We start from the raw sequence: 19,549 nt of genomic DNA on the forward strand, positions 1-19,549 counted from the left end.
TTGGAAGCTTGAGATAATACACTTAAGCTTATGATGCATTAATGACCATATGTTAAGGACCCTATGTTTTTTGTCTTAAGTGTTATTTTCAAAAGAGAAAACAAGTGTATATAAATCATGGGTGAAAGCCCTTATATAGCAAGACGGAAAAGAGAAAAACCTGGTACGTAAAACATTTCATTCCAGCATTTTTTTCGAAAAAAATGAAATATCTGTAACTATCAAGAGTTCTTTTATAATTCTGGAATATATATGAAACTGCTTCTTTTCCAAGATAAAGTAGATATTGTTGAAAAATTAAAAAAAATAATAAGTAAACTCCTCCCCAAATTTAGCTATAACTGAAATGGTTTTACTACCAGCCTTTCCTCTTTTCCGTCTCGCTTTCACCCCTGATATAAATCTATACGTTCTATATAAACTTCTGCACTCAGACAAAAATATACTAAATTAAAAATATAATTTTAAAAAAACTTCATAGCTTCAAATTTGAAATATCCCACACCCAGATTAGCTAAGCCCTGTTAGATTTAAAGTAATATTATTAATACAGTTATAATTTTTAATGCTCGTTCCAAATAATACATTTTTTTGCAAAATATTTTGTAGATTGGTAGTAGACTCTCTTCAAAGTTAGCCAACATTTTAAAAGTCTCACCACGTGAGAGTCGAAAAAAGTGGCGTTTCATACAAGAACGTTGTTAGTGTGTAAATATCTACAAACTAAATTAGTACATTTTGTTAGTTTATAGAAAGCTTAGCGTGACACATCTGAAAAACTAACTATTCAGATTTTTCGAAGTACCTAGCCCTAGGATGGGCTATCTGCTTCTTCATCGAGATGTAGATTATTGGGAGTTGGGTAGAATTGTCCGAAGGAGGCTCATCGCTTCCTCATCTTTCATCAGGTCCTGAAGTTCCTTGATTAACCCCTTGGGGACGGGTGATTCAGAAAAGCATTCGTACAAAATCAGAATCAGGATGTAATTAAATAAAAAACGGTAACTTAAATGTAGTCGTTTCTAATTTGACAGACTTACTTTGCTTTTATCTTAATTATTGTTAGTTTAATCATACATATAATCAATGTTAATTCAAAGTATAACTAAATAGTTTTATTTTGAACAAAGTAACGGTGAATAAAATAAATCAAACAATCATAACTCCGCCCACAAATAAACTGTGCTAAAGAATTACTTTGATTACCAGCTTTATCTTTTTACCCTGGTTGATACGATTTCATGCTGTCACGTATTTGTGACAGTCGGCGCGAAAGGGTTAAAGAAACAAGTCGGTGGGCAATTGTGGCTGGGGTCTTTTTTCTTGTGTAGCTTTTTCTCCAGGGGCGGGCCTCGCACCCTGAGAAATTTGATGTGTGGGCTTGACTGCAATATATCTGGAAAAAAAAATGCTGAATTATATATACCTACGAAATGTTTAAAAATAGTGGTGGATTAAAATCTACTAAATTGAATTTATTAAACCGAGAATCACAATAATTAAGCAAAATTTCGAATACATTTTCTGCAATTCCATAAAAGAATGTAAATTTTATAGTTCTATATCATGTTATACGCTGTCAGCCAGCTGTTTTTCGCGGCTTATGTGAAAGGTCAATGCCAGCAAGCGGTGGCAGACGCACAGGCTCGGACTGGGATCGAAAATCGGCCCGGGCATTTTAGAGATATCGGCCCACTACTTCACATAAACACCGCGTGAGCGAAGAGTACGCGGCTCCTAATGTATCATTTTTGGACATTTTTTACTTATAAATTCTCATGAACTTAAGTTAATTTATCGAAGTAAGAAAGTAGATAAAAATTGCTTAATAATCCTTTATAGAATATATTTCAATTTAAAATACATGGTTCTTATGAGGAAACATTGGTTGATAAAATCAAAAGTAATGTGAAAGATGAAGAGTAAATAAAAATATTTATTATACTACACATACATGAATGATTTATATAAAAAAAATTTAAAAATAGATTTAATGCTTTTTCAAAAGTCCTGAAATTAAAATTTAATTTAACTTTTAAAGAGGATCACTATTTCCTGCCACTTGATCGATTATGTCGTCGCTATCTAATTTCATTAATAGATCTTTTTCTATTGCCATTACCATGAAGGCATTCAAATTATCCGAAGATAAAGTACTCCTCATTCGATTTTCAATTACTTTTAATGTGGAGAATGATCTTTCACAAGCAACCTGACTTTTTGACAATGTTAGTAAAAGTTTTAATGCTAGACTAATTAAATTGTAAGAATTGGTCAATAAATTTAATCTCTGTAGCATCTTGTAGCAACAAATAACACAATTTTTGAGCGCACTGCGTGTCTCACATTTTAGACTTACTTCTTCTGTTTCCAAAGTAAAGTCGTTATTATCTTCATTTGAATGATCTTGTGATTATTTTATAATCTTCTGAGTCTGAATTTTTCAGTTTTTCCCAATGTAAAGCTAAATTTCTTAGTTCAATCCGCAAATTTGAAATAAAAATAGCTGTTTCGTCAAATTTTAGCAAGAGTTTTCTTAACTCATTTAGTTCGCCAGATTGAAGCTTGTTAAGACGTTTTTCAGGGAAACGTTTCGGATCTAGATAGGAAAAATCGGCGTACAATTTTCCATTTGCCGGAAATCGGCGTTCCATTGAGGCTACAACCGTGCGAAAATAATTTTATGGACGTTTATCTTAAATGCAGTGGTTTCATCATCAAAAACTGTTTCATTCGACGCTGTCTCACCCGGCATCAATTTTTTTTTCTTCAATAATTTTTATGGAAACTTTGTTTAAATTTCAGTTCAGTTTCTTCAAGTTCCTTATTTGCGTGAATAATTAAATCATCTGTAACTTTTTTTTAGTTCTCAACACGTTTGTAATACCATTCCAAAAGCTTTTAGGATGCATAAACCAGAGGTTTGCAAATATTGGGAGAGCGGTGTAGTTAATTCAAATATTCTTGAGAATATTTTGACGGTGATTACTGTTTCATATTTGAAAAATGATTCTAAAAATATTTTTTCCTTTGCACGGATATCTGGCTTGAAATTTGAATTTTGTTGTATAGTTTCTAAACTTGTAATCAATGTGACATGTAACGGCTTAATAGTTGAATCTGAGTTTGAAAATTAACCAAAAATTTTCTTTAATGCAGAATCTTTGAACCACCAACGTGTTTCTCCAATAGTTGCGAGCCTTTTTTTATTTCCGTGCTCGTTACTTTGTTCCCAGATGTTCATGCGTTGGTATGATTCACGTAAAAATACTGCGAAGCTATTTAGTAGGCTGAAAAATAATGCACTTTCAATTAGTGCCTTCGTGGTATCTCCTAAAACTAAATGTAAGACATGTGCATAACACCAAACATGAATTTGACCAGGGGACTCTTTGGAAAGCCATGAAGAAAATCCTTTATATTCACGTTGCATATTTGCAGTCCCGTCTGTTGAATTACCGATGCTCTTTGATATCTATATTACAAGACTTTAAAACTGAATCCACTAAAGAAGACACCTTCTGTCCAGTTGAAGATTTACATACACTCTACAACAGCAAGAAGTCTTTCATATACACGATATTTCATATATTTTTTAAATGAAAACCTATATCTTATTTGGCATCATTGAAGAGAGTTTTTGAAAAGAAATAACTTTTACTTAAAATATTTTTTAATATCTCCTACTATTTTCAAGATAATAGATAAGAAAAAATACATATTAAATAGATTTTGACACATTCACTAAAAAATTTTTTTTCGTCATAATGTCTTTTACCTTCATTAAAATACCTTTGTGATTTTCTTCATATGTTTTCGAAAAATTGAAGCGATTTTGATAATTTAAGTGAATTATTTTTGATAAAAATTATAAATTGAAGTAAATAATCAGAATTTTTTTCGTATCTATTATCTTGAGAACAGTAGGAGATATAAAAAAAATTCAAGTAAAAGTTACTTTTTTTCGAAAACTCTCTCCAATGATGCCAAATAAGATATAGGTTTTCATTTAAAAAATCAAAACTGTATTCAAATTCCGGTACTTCCGGGAATTAAAAATATCACTATTGAATTCCTTGGGGTCGATTTAGTCATTAGATTTTTTATTTCAAATTGATTATTTTCATTCTCGAAAAAAATGGGTGGCACGCATGATCTGAATCACTCTGTATATTAAAACAATATTATTACTACATATATCATATATATGTTATTAAATATTATTATTATTTGCGCAATATTATTTGAAATTCATGCAATGTATAAAAAGAAATTTTGCGCTTCTGGCTCGGTCCAACCGGCCCTCAGGCCAGACCGGCCCACCGGGCATTTGCCCGGTCTGCCTACTGGCCAGTCCGGGCCTGCAGACGCAGCCTAAATGTAATTTCAGTGTCAGTCACCGGTGGTTGACGCGGCCTAAATGTAATTTCAGAGTCAGCCACCGGTAGTTGACGCGGCCTAAATGGAAAGTCCAGTGTCAGCCACCGATGACTGACGCGGCGCTCAACGTGCTAAATCAATTTCATAAATCAAAGAATAATGCTTTAGAAAATAAACTTAGCTACCACTAGAAGACATCTGACCGAAGACAGTAGAAAGTTGGCTGTCTTAACCCCGTATGAAACGGATGGTTTCGGAAAAAAAAGCATTTATTATTTGGATCTGACGTCAAAGGACAGTGCTATTTTAATGCTACAATGACGGGTAAAAATATCTACTTAATCTGAACATGCATGCAAATACTTCAACACTTGAAGATGTCTTTTCAGTGGTAGTGAACTTAAGCTGAATTTTAAATAGAAATTTTAAAAAAAATCGCTAAAATTTAAACATTTGAAATGTGACTTTATATATTTATCCCAGCAAACACAGCATTTCAGGCGTGATAACGTGCCCACATACAGTGGCCGATAGCACTTCCATCTTTTCAACATATTTGGCCGAATCGGTTGCGGCAAAAAAGTGTCCGGCCAGCCGGCAGCTGGAGCCGATACTGTCAATGATGATGGGTCGATAAATTTTCCGATATCGACCCATTATAAAAAAGGATATTAATTTACATTGAGTCAACAAGTAGCCAATAAATTTCCATTTGCGATGGTTATATTCTCTTCCTTATTTCTTGCCGTGTTAATGCTTTATTAGGACTCTCGTTATATATGTTTAAAATTATTTGTGTTTAATAGTGCTATTCAATGAAATTAAACAAATTTTTAGAGCAATCTTTAATTAATAACAAAATTATCGTTTTAAAATTTGAAAGAAAAATCGTTACAAATTACGCACGATAAAAGCATTTAACACGTTCACGCCGGGGTGACCCATCGGTGGGTCACGCTAGATTGTCTCATCTTGGCAGCGCACCGGAGTAAAAACTGGTAACAATAAATTTCATTTTTTTAGTTTTTTTCCGGGAATAATAAAAATCCATAACTACCAATTGTTTTTAACGGATGCAATTTTTATATTGAATTGCTTCATCGTCGTGATAAATTTCCTTACAGTGAATTGTTATTGTTGAGAATAGATTAATTTCTCCCGAATATTATCTAATATTGAAATAGTTCTTCTACCAGTATTTTCACTTTTCCCGGCGTGAACGTGTTAAACTTTCATACTACGCAAGAGCGGAAGAAAATTTAATAAAATTTTTTTCATAATTTTGTAGCAAATCGTATTTAATAAGTAATAAAAAATGCTCGATTTGATTATCTTAAGAAATTTAAAATATTTCTAGAAATTTTCTAAGTCTCTGTACTTTTCCCTACTACTTACTACTTTTTGTACTCTTACTTTAAATACTCTAACAAGTTAGACGCACTTTAATATTTAGATTTAAGGAACACGATAGATTTGCCCGTTATCAAGAATACGAGAAATCATCAATTGCTGCACATTGTTGGAATCTTGGGCATAAATTAAAATTCGACATAGCAAAAATTATTATGTCCTGGAATCTCGTCTTATTTATTTGTCTTATCTTTAATTGTTTGTCTTATCTTTTCTTATATTTTATTCATATGAATGCTGATTCCTTTGTTAAAGACAGTAGTATCTCACCACCTCTCTGTAGTGCGTGGAAATGCATTTTACCCTGATTTCCTCTTCTCGCCGCAGTGGTTTTTCTTGATCTGTTTTTCCTATTTTTTTCTCTCTCGGCTACTGGTTTTTTTTCTCACCTTTATTTTTCGTTTTGTATTTCAATTCACTTTTGTTTCTTCTCATTTACGTCTGACAAGTCTTGAAAATGGGTGCCTAATTTTGAAGAGCTTGAAGCATGTCGACTGTCACCTCCAATTTGTACATTTTGAAAGAGCTTGAACTTTTTTTTTTATCAAGTAATAGTTCACTAAAGTTCAAATAATTTTTGGTTTAAATTAGCGGCGACAATATGAGTAGGAGGAACCCTGCTTGAATTTTATAGTTTATCATGTAAAAAATTATCTTATAATTATACAAAAGGTTATTACTCTTAATATCTTTTATTTAAGTAATTTAACAATATAAAAGTTATTTTGTTTTATAATTATAAAAAAAATTTCTTCAATGTTATATTGTCCAGGTGGCTTGTTAGCAAAAAATGTTTTATAATATCTGCCCTCTGAAATTGTACTGCGAGTTTGTAACTAATGTAAGTTAAAATGTAAGTTTATTATCCTAAATTTGATTAATAAAAAGCAAATGAAGAATCAGATAACAGCAAATGTCATTTATTAAAAATGAAATACAAATAAAATAATTTGACATTAAAACCAATGAGATATGAAATCAGTCAATTAAACTAACAGAATTGCACATGCATCATCCATTGATTATTTTATGATAAATTATACAGTGTTTAATAAAATTGACATTTGTATTATTATACATACATTGTTTTAAAACATGAGAATATTGATTAATGATTAACAATACTCAATTCCTCGAATTAGCTCAAACAATACGCGCTTAAACATAAGTTTTAAGCGCGGCATTCAAGTTCAAATTTCATTGATGAAAAGGTGAAGCGAAGATGTCAAACAAAGATCCATACTTCAATATGTATACAGAGCTGACAACTTTCAACGCTGTTTGGGAAAATTACTTCGAATGGCAGGGCTGCCAACTACTACGCTTTTTGCAAAATATTTTATAGAGGGGTAGACCTTTCAAAACCAAAACTCTCAAAGATTTTGGCAATTTTGCCAACATTTTAAAAGCTCCACCACGAAAAACGTGAAAGTAAGTGGCGTTGCAAATAAACTTTTAAATAATCTATATGTAGTGGTGCGGGGAAAATAAGTTTAAATGAATAAAAAACAATACATTCAAGCATAAACATAGCTGCCACTAGAATACATTTTTACAAAAAGCATTGAAAGTTTGTAGCCCTGCTAATGATAGCTAAGTTTATGTTTTCAATGTATTATTTTTTGATTAGTAAACTTGATTTAATGCTGGCAAAATTAACAAAAATTCGATTGCTTTAGAATTCGATTTTGATCAATGATTTTTTTTATTTGCCTACCACTCCATGAACTATTTTGAAAAATGTGTAGTAGTTGGCCAGCTCTGTAATACTTCTTGCTCATTTATACTTTATTTAATACTATTAAAATTGTTTCAAAGTTAGTGAAAATACTGAAATAGGAGCAGTGATTGCAATGTCCTATGAAAAACAAAACAGTGGTAAGAGAATTATAGTTTTCTCTTTGTCTTAGGTACTTTAACTACCACGGCATGTTTACAATTTAAAAGTTATTCCATAAATTTTTAGCAATATTATTTTAAAATTAAAGAAAAATTAGAAAGCTAAATATTTTGTTGGTTTTAAATTAACATAAAACTTTTGCTTGTTAGTTTATAGTACATCATTTACTACATATTAATATTTTAAAGGACGTCGTGAGCACTGATTGAGTGTGACGATATGACAAGTGCTGCATAGATTTAGCGATCGCAGCGCCCTATTAAATTTAATAAGGTAATACAAAAAGTATTACACTTTTAATGAACTTATGAATGAAACACAATATTTTGATGATTAGGGAACGTTAATAATTCAAGTGGTTCTATTTTTAAAAACTGTTAATTACGATCTATTTTCCAACCAGGGTAAAAGCTAAAAAGAATCGCATCATCACTTTTTATTTTTTGATAGGAAACCCCAGTCACTGATAAACAATAATTAAACGTTTCATTTCAATCACCTTTTCTAACAAAATTCGGAATAAAAACTTAAAAAGTTTGTCATGTGTTAGCTTTCATAATTTCATTTAATTGGAAATTGCATGAAACTTCCGATATTTGAGACACAAAAGTTATATTATCATGAAGTACATTAAATGTCCCTTCTCTTATTTCAAAACTATAAAAAACTAAATAAAGAACGCTATTTTATATAAAATGCTACTATAGAACATGATTTTTAACATAAATCCTATTTATATTTTGATCTTAAAATCCTATTAAATCCATGGTATAGTCCAATCACCTTAAGATGACGATTGATTTTTAGAAAGTCATTTCGAAGTGGGGAAGCCATTTTTGTAATAGATCATAACACAGAACCACATACAGAGATCGATCAAAATAATGTAAACACTTCTATGTAAACAATCTCTTCCTTTTTTATCAGCAACTGTTTTGGAAGATGGCAAAACTCTTGGTACAATTTGAAATATCATGCTTGAAACCTTTAGAAATGACTTTTTTGTCACCCATTCGAAATTTGCATCGACCATAGAAACTTATTTCTTTTTTCAATATCACTAAAGCATTCTTACGTAATTATTGAAACTCTACTGAATGAATTTCAAAATTTCTGGTAGAAAAACTGAAAAGAAGTTATTAACTTCCTCACTTCATATTGGTCAAGCCCAATTTCTCATGGGTAAAAATGACACTACTTCTAAAAGCTTCAAGCATGATTTTTCAAATCGTAACAACAGTTTTGCATCTTTCAAATTGTAACAACCATCAAAGATCTTCCGAAACATTTACTTCTAAAAGAAAGATTGCTAACACGGTGATAGTAAATCTATAAATGTATCTATAAATAGAAGTATATCTATAAATGTATCTATAAATAGAAGTATATCTATAAATGTATCTATAAATAGAAGTATATCTATAAATGTATCTATAAATAGAAGTATATCTATAAATGTATCTATAAATAGAAGTATATCTATAAATGTATCTATAAATAGAAGTATATCTATAAATAGAAGTATATCTATAAATAGAAGTGTATCTATGAATAGAAGTATATCTATAAATAGAAATATATCTATAAATGGAAGTGTATCTATAAATAGAAGTGTATCTATAAATGGAAGTGTAACTATAAATAGAAGTGTATCTTTTAATTTGTCCAATCCTTTATTAAGTGTTGCAGAATGTATATTAAAGTCGTTCTAAGACGTGGTGACAATACGAAGACGAATCTCCATTATTTAAAACATTTGCTATCATCACTACGTATATATTTTCAAAAAAAATATTTCTGTAGACGTATTCTAATCTACCAGATCACTAAATGTTAAATTGGTATCTTAAAAAAAATAGTTTCTATTGGCGTAAATTTAAAGGTACTACCAGCAATGACTTTTTCAAGACTTGTGAATATCCTAGAAAAAATTATTTGGCGCAAAGGCTCCCAGTGGTGTGCCAAAAATATTCAAGTGATAACAAACTATTCTGCAAAGCAAATGCAAATTTCTCAGATTTAGTTACCACTTCGGTTTAAAAACTCTTCATCCAGAAGATACCATATTTCTAAGATTGTATTAGACCTTAAGTATTATTTTGGCTAATGGGAACGTGTTATCGCAAATTTATTGAAGAAAGAAGTACATTTCATGATAGAAAACTTTGCTACCATTTAAATTTTTTTGTATCACCTTTTCCCCAATTAACGTGTTCACATACAAAAATAGTAATTCTGCGTAACCGATATCTTTACAAAAGACTTGCACCATGGCTTGGCCTTCAATCGTCTTCTTACCATGTACGGACTATAGCATGATCATCCTGGTTAAATACTACTCTAATATTCAAAGAGTGGTAACCATTTATGTTAACTTATCATATAAATAGGACCACAGGCGACAAAAAATGTAAAAAGTTGTGATTAAAAGAAATCCAAACTTTTTTTTAAAAAGAGATTAAAAGTAACAACTTTTTCTAGCGTATATCTTTCAACTTCCTAATCAAGGTGATTTTTTCGCTTTAAATATGAATAATTTACAATGTATAGTATGGTGATAGCTATGATTAAATAATTATATAAATTAAATAAATAAAAAAGTAATTAATTTTTTACCACTTCTTGCATCTTTAGTCGCCTGTGTCATCCCTGTCTGAAGCGACAGATAAGAAATTTGCTATTAAGAAAGTTGTTTGCGTTTACCACAACGCATAATAGACCGCATTTTTCTTAAATTTTTTCAACACAGTCTGAAATAAATTTACTATAAAAAGTAAAGCTCTCAAAAAAATCAAAATCCTATCTATAAGTGCAATTTGTGAGTTGCGTATTGTCTTTTGTTTTAAAACAAACAAAAGAATTAATTACAGCACTGCAAGTCATGTAAAATTAACTTATACTACTACTAGTTTATGATTTTTTTTTTTATCGGGATGATTTAAAACTTGACAACCTAACCTAATGCAACTGGTATCAAATACCTTTAATATATTTGCATTAAAATTAACGAGAAAATCAAATTTTCTACAAATGATTTATCAAATATTATAACTTTATTTAATTTTTTTGATGATGATTTACCAAACATAATTACTCCATATTCACTTTAGAATATTTTTTAAGGATGAAAGGTTAAACATTATCATTAAGTGATTGCTTTTATATTTCTTTTTTAATATTTTCGTAACAAATATATTCATTTCATGTCCTGTTTTTGAACAATTTTGAAAAATGATAAATGAAATATTATAACTTTGTACCCGATTTTGAACTCTTTTTAAGGTTGATGTAGCAAACATTTTCATTTAGTGTCCTCGTTTGAACTTCTTTCAAAGATGATGTATCAAATATAATCATTTTGTGTCCTCTTTTAAATTATTTTCTAAAGATGATAGATCTATTGAGGCTGAAACTGAATCCCTCTTCTCTGTTATCCTTTTTACTATGATTCCACCAGAATTGTCACAAGCCAAGTCAGCTACCGACAATGTTCGCGAAGACCATTTCTCTTCCATTTTTGGGCTTAGATTTGGAGACTCGTCTGAATCTTGACTTCTAAAATTAAAATAATACTTTTAATAAAAATTTAAATTACAAAAGCCTTCAGTTAATCTATTTAAAGTTAGTAAGAGTGATGCGTTTTACTTATTTCATTACGATTGAATTAAATAAGTGGATTATAAATTTAAAAAAAGAATTTAGTTTCGACCAATTTTTACATTTTTAGTCGCCTGTTACATCCCTGTATTGTGTTTTAACAAATTCCTGCAGATTTACGTACTAGAAGTGGAAGAAAACTTTAAAATTTGATATTTAATTTTTGTTTAATTAACACGTTCACGCCGGGAAAAGTGAAAATACTGGTACGGGAAAAGAGAAAATACTGGTAGAAGAACTATTTCAATATTAGATAATATTTGGGAGGAGTTAATCTATTCTCATCAATAACAATTCACTGTAAGGAAATTTAACACGGCGAAGAAGCAATTCAATATAAAAATTGCATCCGTTAAAATCAATTGGTAGTTATGGATTTTTATTATTCACGGAAAATAACTAAAAAATGAAATTTATTTTTACCAATTTTTACTCCGGTGTGCTACCAAGATGAAACAATCTAGCGTGACCCACCGGTGGGTCACCCCGGCGTGAACGTGTTAAATTCAATTGAAAATTACTTAGATTACCATCATATAAAAACTTGTATATTTAAAGGCTTAACACTATGCAGTCCGCATATATTTAGTGATAAATTTACAATGTAACCGGTGTTTATTTTCGTTAAAACCATCTCAGTAGTAGCGAACCTCTAGTGGTAGTGAAATATAAGTTGCTTTTAGTTTAGTATTTTCCATTATAAATAATTTTTTCACCACTAAATATCAAAAATTATAAGTATGATATAAAATGCAATGTTATAGCATCTATCTACTGGTTTCTATACTGAAAAGTAGGCGTAACTATCTCTCTTTAACGAATTTTACTATATAATTTGCTACCACTTTATTTAATTTTATTTTATAACCGTCGTTGAACAGCCGACCCAATTTAATGGGTTTACGACTACTAATGTTCAACTCCGTAGCCTTGTAATTTTGAACCAATCCAGAAGACAAGGAAACTCCTGGATCAGTACCCCCAGAGGTATTGATTTGTTATGGGAACATGGAGGACTTAGAGACTCGACAGATTTAACGTGGATCAGTGACCATTTACTACACGGGGAGTCTTCGGCCGGCGAGGATCGAACCCACGACCTCTTGGACTTGGGCCCAGCGCCCTACCGACCAGGCTATCCCGGCCTGCAATTATGCCGTGCCGGCGGCACTTTATTAAAACTATTCCAGAAAGCGGAGCAGTTGGCCTCCCTGTACTCTATTGACCCTTGACAAAATGTCACATGAATATCAGGTTGCAACGCGCGACATCTATGTGTTGTCACCAGCCACTAACGTTTGGCTTGGACATGGCACCAACGTGTTGTCACCGGCAGCTAACGTTTGGTTTTCACGTGACAACACGTTGGTGTCACCGGACATGAAAGTGTTAAAAATAAAATTTTAATTCAGGTTTTTAAGCCTAAATTGAGCACATAAGACTGCAAATGTATGTAATTCCAATATGCAATAAATTTTAAGTCTGGCCCATCACAGATCTGCCAAACGCTCTGTTGAATGTAACCAAATTCTACAACGGAAGTTTCATAGCTACAGAATTTTATTTCCGAGTGGTAGCAAATTTATACTTTTTACTAAAATAGATATTAAAGAAATTCGTCTAAAACTACTTATAAATAGTTCAGACACGCATCCTAAAGGCTGTTTTCCGAAGGCTCCGTCGTCTTATGAAATGATGCTTTATTACTAATAATGTACTATCTATATAACTGCTGTAAGTTTGCAACTGTTACTCATGACTGTTAGGTCAAGTTTAACGTATTTAACCCTTTCGCGCCGACTGTCACAAATACGTGACAGCATAAAACCGTATCAATCAGGGTAAAAAGATAAAACTGGTAACCAAAGTAGTTCTTTAGCAGTTAGTTTACTGAAAAACAAAAACCGATTTCATGATTCTCATTTCTTGCAAGCTTGAAGCTTCCTTTGCCTAGAACTAAATAAAAATTCAGCCTTTAAGATAAGGGGTCTTTAACTTTTTGCTTCCTAGTGCATCACCAGAAAGCCTCCACACGGTTTCTCGTAAGTAGACAGCGCAGACTATTTAACCCTTTCGCGCCGACTGTCACAAATACGTGACAGCATAAAACCGCAGAGATGCCAACTTGCTCCGGACAGCAAATATATATAATAAAGTGGTAGTTTATCAATTGTGATTCTTTGTTTAATAAATTGAATTTATAAGATTTTTCTCCAACACTATTTCGAAACAATTCATAATCTTATATTATTTACCACTATATAGTTCTTATCTCATGCTAAACCTTTTAAAAAGCAAGCAAAAATTGTCAAATCTTTGCAAAATTCACTTTGTAGTTATTTACCGTTTTTTTTAAAAATTATTTTGGGGTGTCCGGAGCAGTTGGCATCTCTGAAACCGTATCAATCAGGGTAAAAATATAAAACTGGTTATCAAAGTAGTTCTTTAGCAGTTTATTTGTGGGCGGAGTTATAATTGTTTGATTTATTTAATTCCCCATTATTTTGTTCAAAATAAAACTATTTAGTTATACTTTGAAGTGACTGATTATATATATGATTAAACTAACAATAATTAAAGTAAAAGCAAAGTAAGTCTGTCAAATTAGAAACGACTACATTTAAGTTACCGTTTTTTATTTAATTACAACTTGATTCTGATTTTGTACGAATGCTTTTCTGAATCACCCGTCCCCAAGGGATTAAAACGAATGCTATTCATACTGATTCTGAAAAGTTCGCAAGAAGTCAATATGGAGAAAAGCCACAATTTTATGAAAATGAAAAGCATTTCTGATCTTATTTTTAAATACTTAAAAACTTGCACAAAAAACCATTGCAAGCATTAGAAGTTATATGTTATACATATATAATTTATATATATATATATATGCTTACGACATATACGAAATGGTCTTGATAACGTAACCAGCAAATGGTTGACAATATTCCTGAATATATTAGATATGATACGCTAGCCAATCAACTAATCCCACATATTTATTTTAAAATTTTAATAATATTTCAATACTTTTGTGGATTAGAGCTGCAGAAGATAGCAATTCAGAGTTACAATAGGTTTTGAATAATTTTTAATAGTGGTAGTTAACAATTTTTAATCGATACCGCTAAAACATTCCAAAAGAAAATTTTGATTTTAGTAAAAAACTTAGCTAGCTTAGATATTCCGATTTTAACTACTTACCCACAAGAAAAGAATGTTTCATTCGTAGCAAAATTTTCAGCGTCATCCACAGTTTGGGGCAACTTTTTATTTAAAGTTTCTGGCAAAAATGAAGAACAGATGCCAGAAAAACATGTAATAATTGAAAACGCCAAGAAAGGTATAAATTTACCATATTCAACCTGAAAATATTAGAAAGATGCATTAATATAGTATTTTAATAAATTAATAAATATCTTTAAAAAATGATACATAGGGTGCTTCACTTTAAAATGGAATGCTTTATGAGAAGGCAAAACAGGTATACAACCATAAAATTAACATTCGAATCTAAGGTCAATATTCAAACCAGAAACACAGTAAACAGAAATATTTAAAAATAATTTTATTTCACTATATTTCGACACGTCTCACATTTATGAGCAATATTACATTCATAAAGTACCCTATTTGAAGATAATTTGTTTTAATTTCAAACATGGTGCTTTATAGAATGGCAAAACAGGCATACCAAAACAGTAAAATAAAGCATAGGAACATGGGGTCATGAACTTATTTGAAGAGACTAGAAGTGTTGCAATTTAAACGTAATATTCAAATACAATAAACACTAATCTTTAAAAATCATATTATTTTTACTGTATTCAGGGTTCCCTCGGTCCTTGAATAATTTTAATAGTGGTAGTAAATTTAGGTTAGTGCTAGAATATATTTCTTATTTTAATAAACCATTCGTTCAGTCTTTCGACACATGTCACACATCTGTGAACAATGTTGCATTGATAAAATATGCTATTTGAAGTTTATTAGCTTCATCTTCAAACACAGTGTTTTAAGAAAGGGTAAAGCAGACATACAAAAAGGATAAAAAACATACAGGAATATGGGGTAACAAACTCAACCTGTAACCAATTACTGTTACTCAACCTGTTGCAATTTGTACGTAAAATTGAAATACAATAAATACAAACCTCTCGATATAATTTTATTTTTACTCTATTTCCACGCCTGTCATACATTTATGACCAATTCCATAGAGAGATGCTTAAAATTTTAGCCAGAATGTTGTGACAGCTAGATAACGTTTATGAATATTTCTGACATGCTTCAGAAGGAGCGTATTCCATGCATCGTCAATTTAATACGAGTCTCCAAACATCACACCAAAGCTGTGAGCATCCTCTAAAGTAGAATTGGTCTTAAATTTGTAATAGGAGTGGAATTAAGAGTAAATATTAAAGGATTTTGAATGATTTTTGCTTGTTGTTAAGTATAATTTTTATGTATAATATACCGGGTCGGGATTGTGAGCCCATGTCTTTGTTATGCAATTTTCGTATTTTAAAAAAAAATTTATGTTTTTTTTCTTCTGAATACAGCATTATTTTAATAATCCTGATATCTAAAAAGTTTGTTTAAAAACCTTAGAATTTGAGCACAAAAATCCTCGCGCTCAGAATATTTTTAAATACATACACTTGTTTCGAAATATTAAATTTGGACTTTTAATTCATTGTCAGAATGCTTAATTTAAGCTATTTTCAAAGTTCGAATGCAAAAATGATAAGGAATAAGCTGAAAGCTGTTTTAAAGGTTGTGGATTAGTTCCAATGTCAATAACTTATGATAGTATCCTTTCCACGAGGTTAGCATCAGCAGCTATCCTGAATATACTGATAGGGAAGATATAGATGGAATGAAAATGAACATTGTTATATAAAAAGTTAAGTATTGTTTTTAAAGCATTTTTTTTATATCCTAAATCAACTGAGATCAAAATTCTGTCAATAGTACTAATAATAATTGAAAGTTATAAGGGTATTATGTTTTTACAGTATTTGACTAGATTTGTCAAAATTTGCACTTCTCTAGACAAGTTTGCTTTGGTTTCCTGTATATTATTTACGCAAAATTGAAAAAAAATAAAAATTAAATTAATAAAAAGAATAGTTTCGAAGTTATAAGTAATTTATGCTTAAATAGAAACAAGCCCTCTTAAAAAAACCTTTACCACTTTTGATCCTTTCGTCTGATCCTTAGTTACTTATGATTTTGATAGTCTTTACAAAATTATTTAAAATAAAATGCAAATGAGAGAGAAGCTTCAATTTTTTTAGAAAAAAAATGTATATAATTATGAAAAGAACATACATTAATAAAAAAATGCAATAGTATTTCACATAATGCTTTACAAATCAAAATAAAATAACCAAATTCGTAAATAGAAAAGTATGTTTCCCTAACAGGACAGACACACTCCACCAAAATGTTGCAACTGTAGTGAATCCCACACCGCAAACTACACTGGAAGCACGCAAACCCACTAGGAAGGGCTCTCGCCCGATTCCCACAACAACAGCCGGTATGGCTCGCAGACTTGTCATAATAATAAAAGAACTGCAAGAACTCATAAAGAATGAAGAGGTACTCCAATTACTGCAAAAAATCATTAGAGATAATGCTCCATAATGTCATAGTCATGCCCAATTCCGGACTATTCATTCTGAACTCTTGCATTAGTGTAATATGTAGATTATCAAACTCTTCTTCAATGAAAAAAGTAAAACAGCTCAATTAAATTGCAAACTGTATCCGATAGATGGCGACACCAATATTAAACAAAACTTCTGTAAATTTATCATATATCATGTTATATTTGTTTTACAACTTAAAATTACATAATTCTAACTTTATACAATGCTAAATTGTCAATCGCATTTGCATATATTCTAATTTTACTCATAATTTATCACAACTTATGAATGCATCAAATTTAAATTCCATTCAATGCTAAAATATCAATTGTAATTGTTTATATATTAATTTAATTCATATTTTAATCACAACCTATGATTGCATCAAATTTAATACCAATCAATGCTTAAATATCAATTGTGCTTTTCATATTCATGAAAATTTCTGATTATTTTACAAATCATGACTTATATTAAATATCAAATCATGTTTAATCTGTACTTGTTTATATATTAATTTAATTTCATACTTTAATCACAACCTATGACTGCATCAAATTTAATACCAATCAATGCTTAAATATCAATTGTGCTTTTTATATTCACGAAAATTTCTGATCATTGCATAAATCATGACTTATATTAAATATCAAATCATGTTTAATTTATCAAGCAAATATGCTTGATCTTCTGTAATGCTACCTAAATGCTGCATAATTCAAAATGTTTTTTAATTCAACTTGTAAATACTTCATGATGAATGGGTTAGGGGCCGCTGCGCGGCCCAGGCACCCAATTTTAGTTAAATAAAGAGAAAAGAGAAATGTTTCCCTAACCATTTTCAACGCTTATAGCAGTTATTTTGGTTTTTAATTTTACAGCAATACAGAAAGCAAATTTTTAGCTAGATTTCCCCAAGACTGCAAATTCAACTGTCGAACTTAAAAATGAATTTATGATTATTAATGGTAAAATTTTGAAAAAATATCATTCCTTTCTTTTAAATATAAAAAGTCTAGAAGTGTGTTTTAATGGTTAATATTTTCAGAAATGTACTCATTTACTTTATACCTAAAGTCGGGGATTCTCAGGAAGACAGTTAATTAGGGTTCCGTAGCCGAAAAAAATTGGGAACCACAGGTTCAGGTATTAGTATCAAACGTGTTAAATTGCCATCATTGTATTATTTCTGATAAATGGCAACAGTAGTTCAATAGAAAAAGTGGGGCATAGATTTATTCATCTACATGGTTATATGCCTAGGCGGTTTACCCTAGGCGGGTAAATATTGAGTAATGTCTTGTATAATTTAATTTATTTTATACGTTATTTTATCTGTTGAAAGAACCTTGAGTGCGAATCGTTTACTGCTAATAGCTTAAAGATAATTATTATGCTTGAATAATAATTATACTATAGAAGAACGAATTTTTTGTTGTCGAATTTATGCAAGTACTCGAGCATATCTAATTTGGATTAGATAATTTCAAGTCTGAAGTTGGTTCTGTTCAATAAGCTACAGGTCATTTTTAAAATTAAATTTATAGTTTTGTTTATTTTTTGTCTGAATGTTCAAGTTTAAAAGGAACGTTTAGGTTCATATACAAACATTTAAATTTGTCTGCGCTTTGTAAATAACACGTAAGGCAAAAACAATTGATCTTACGTATCGCATCACAAACTGAAATGTATTATCGCTTTCATCCTACTACTTCCAACGTTGTAAAGAAGTTAGGACATTTAGTACACTTTCGAGAGAATTTTAAGAAATCTTGCTTAAGACGATATCGAATTGCATATAAATCTATCTATTAGAGAGAGACTGATTGCAGATTCGAAATCAGCCACATTAAAATATCAGCCACATAACCACATGCAACATGAAATAAAAAAATTGCTCCCAAGTGTTATCTTTCAATGTTATCTTTTATTAAAAGAAATATAGATAATGAATTACGTCTTATCAACTTTAAAAGGTAACATCCATTTTTTTAAAAAGCATTTATAACCTTGAATGCAAAATGTTTTATATTAAGGGTGGTGATTATGGAACAAGTTCTTACCAGATATACTATGTAAGGCACAACGAGTGTTGATCCTGTTCCGATTGTGCAAGCCATTCCCATTCCTATTCCCCTCAACGAAGTTGGGAAAAGCTCAGGTCCTTGTTGGTACAACGTCATGAAGGCTGAACTAGTGCCAACTTTAGCTAATAAGGAAGCAATCACTCCAATGTTTGGATAGTCTGGAAAAAAGAGTATAGTTTTTAAAATTTAAGATACGTTTCTTTTATATGACACATAATATTGCTGGATTTTAAATTATCTGGCATTTAAAAAAAAGGAAAAAAACTCGTAGTCCAAACTTTTTAACTATCCTATCTAATCAGGACAATGCTTAATCCTTTTTATGTATTTGAGAATATCGATGCATCTATAATTACTGTGACTTAGCGAATTACCAAATAAAAACTTAAAGGACACGCATACAGGGAAAATGTACCGGGTGTACTTATTGTCTAGAAAGGATGTTATGATATGGTCGG

General features: G+C 30.6%; 1 protein-coding gene across 6 annotated transcripts in view; it reads right to left on the bottom strand.

The window, feature by feature from the left end:
* Positions 1–10,746: 10,746 nt before the first annotated feature.
* LOC107452446 (carcinine transporter) overlaps positions 10,747–19,549 on the bottom strand; it is a 95,409-nt gene continuing 86,606 nt past the window's right edge. For all 6 annotated transcript variants that reach the window (XM_043041840.3, XM_043041844.3, XM_043041842.3 and 3 more), the window contains exons 9-11: positions 19,068–19,249; positions 14,552–14,712; positions 10,747–11,245 (exon numbers count right to left, since the gene is read on the bottom strand). In XM_043041840.3, the coding sequence (XP_042897774.1) occupies positions 11,044–11,245; positions 14,552–14,712; positions 19,068–19,249 (545 nt within the window). In that variant the 3' untranslated portion in view covers positions 10,747–11,043. The remainder of the gene's footprint in view (positions 11,246–14,551; positions 14,713–19,067; positions 19,250–19,549) is intronic.

This window comes from Parasteatoda tepidariorum, chromosome 5 (genome assembly GCF_982258835.1).
Source record: "Parasteatoda tepidariorum strain Cologne lab strain chromosome 5, Ptep-v5.0, whole genome shotgun sequence".
NCBI classification, from domain to species: domain Eukaryota; kingdom Metazoa; phylum Arthropoda; class Arachnida; order Araneae; family Theridiidae; genus Parasteatoda; species Parasteatoda tepidariorum.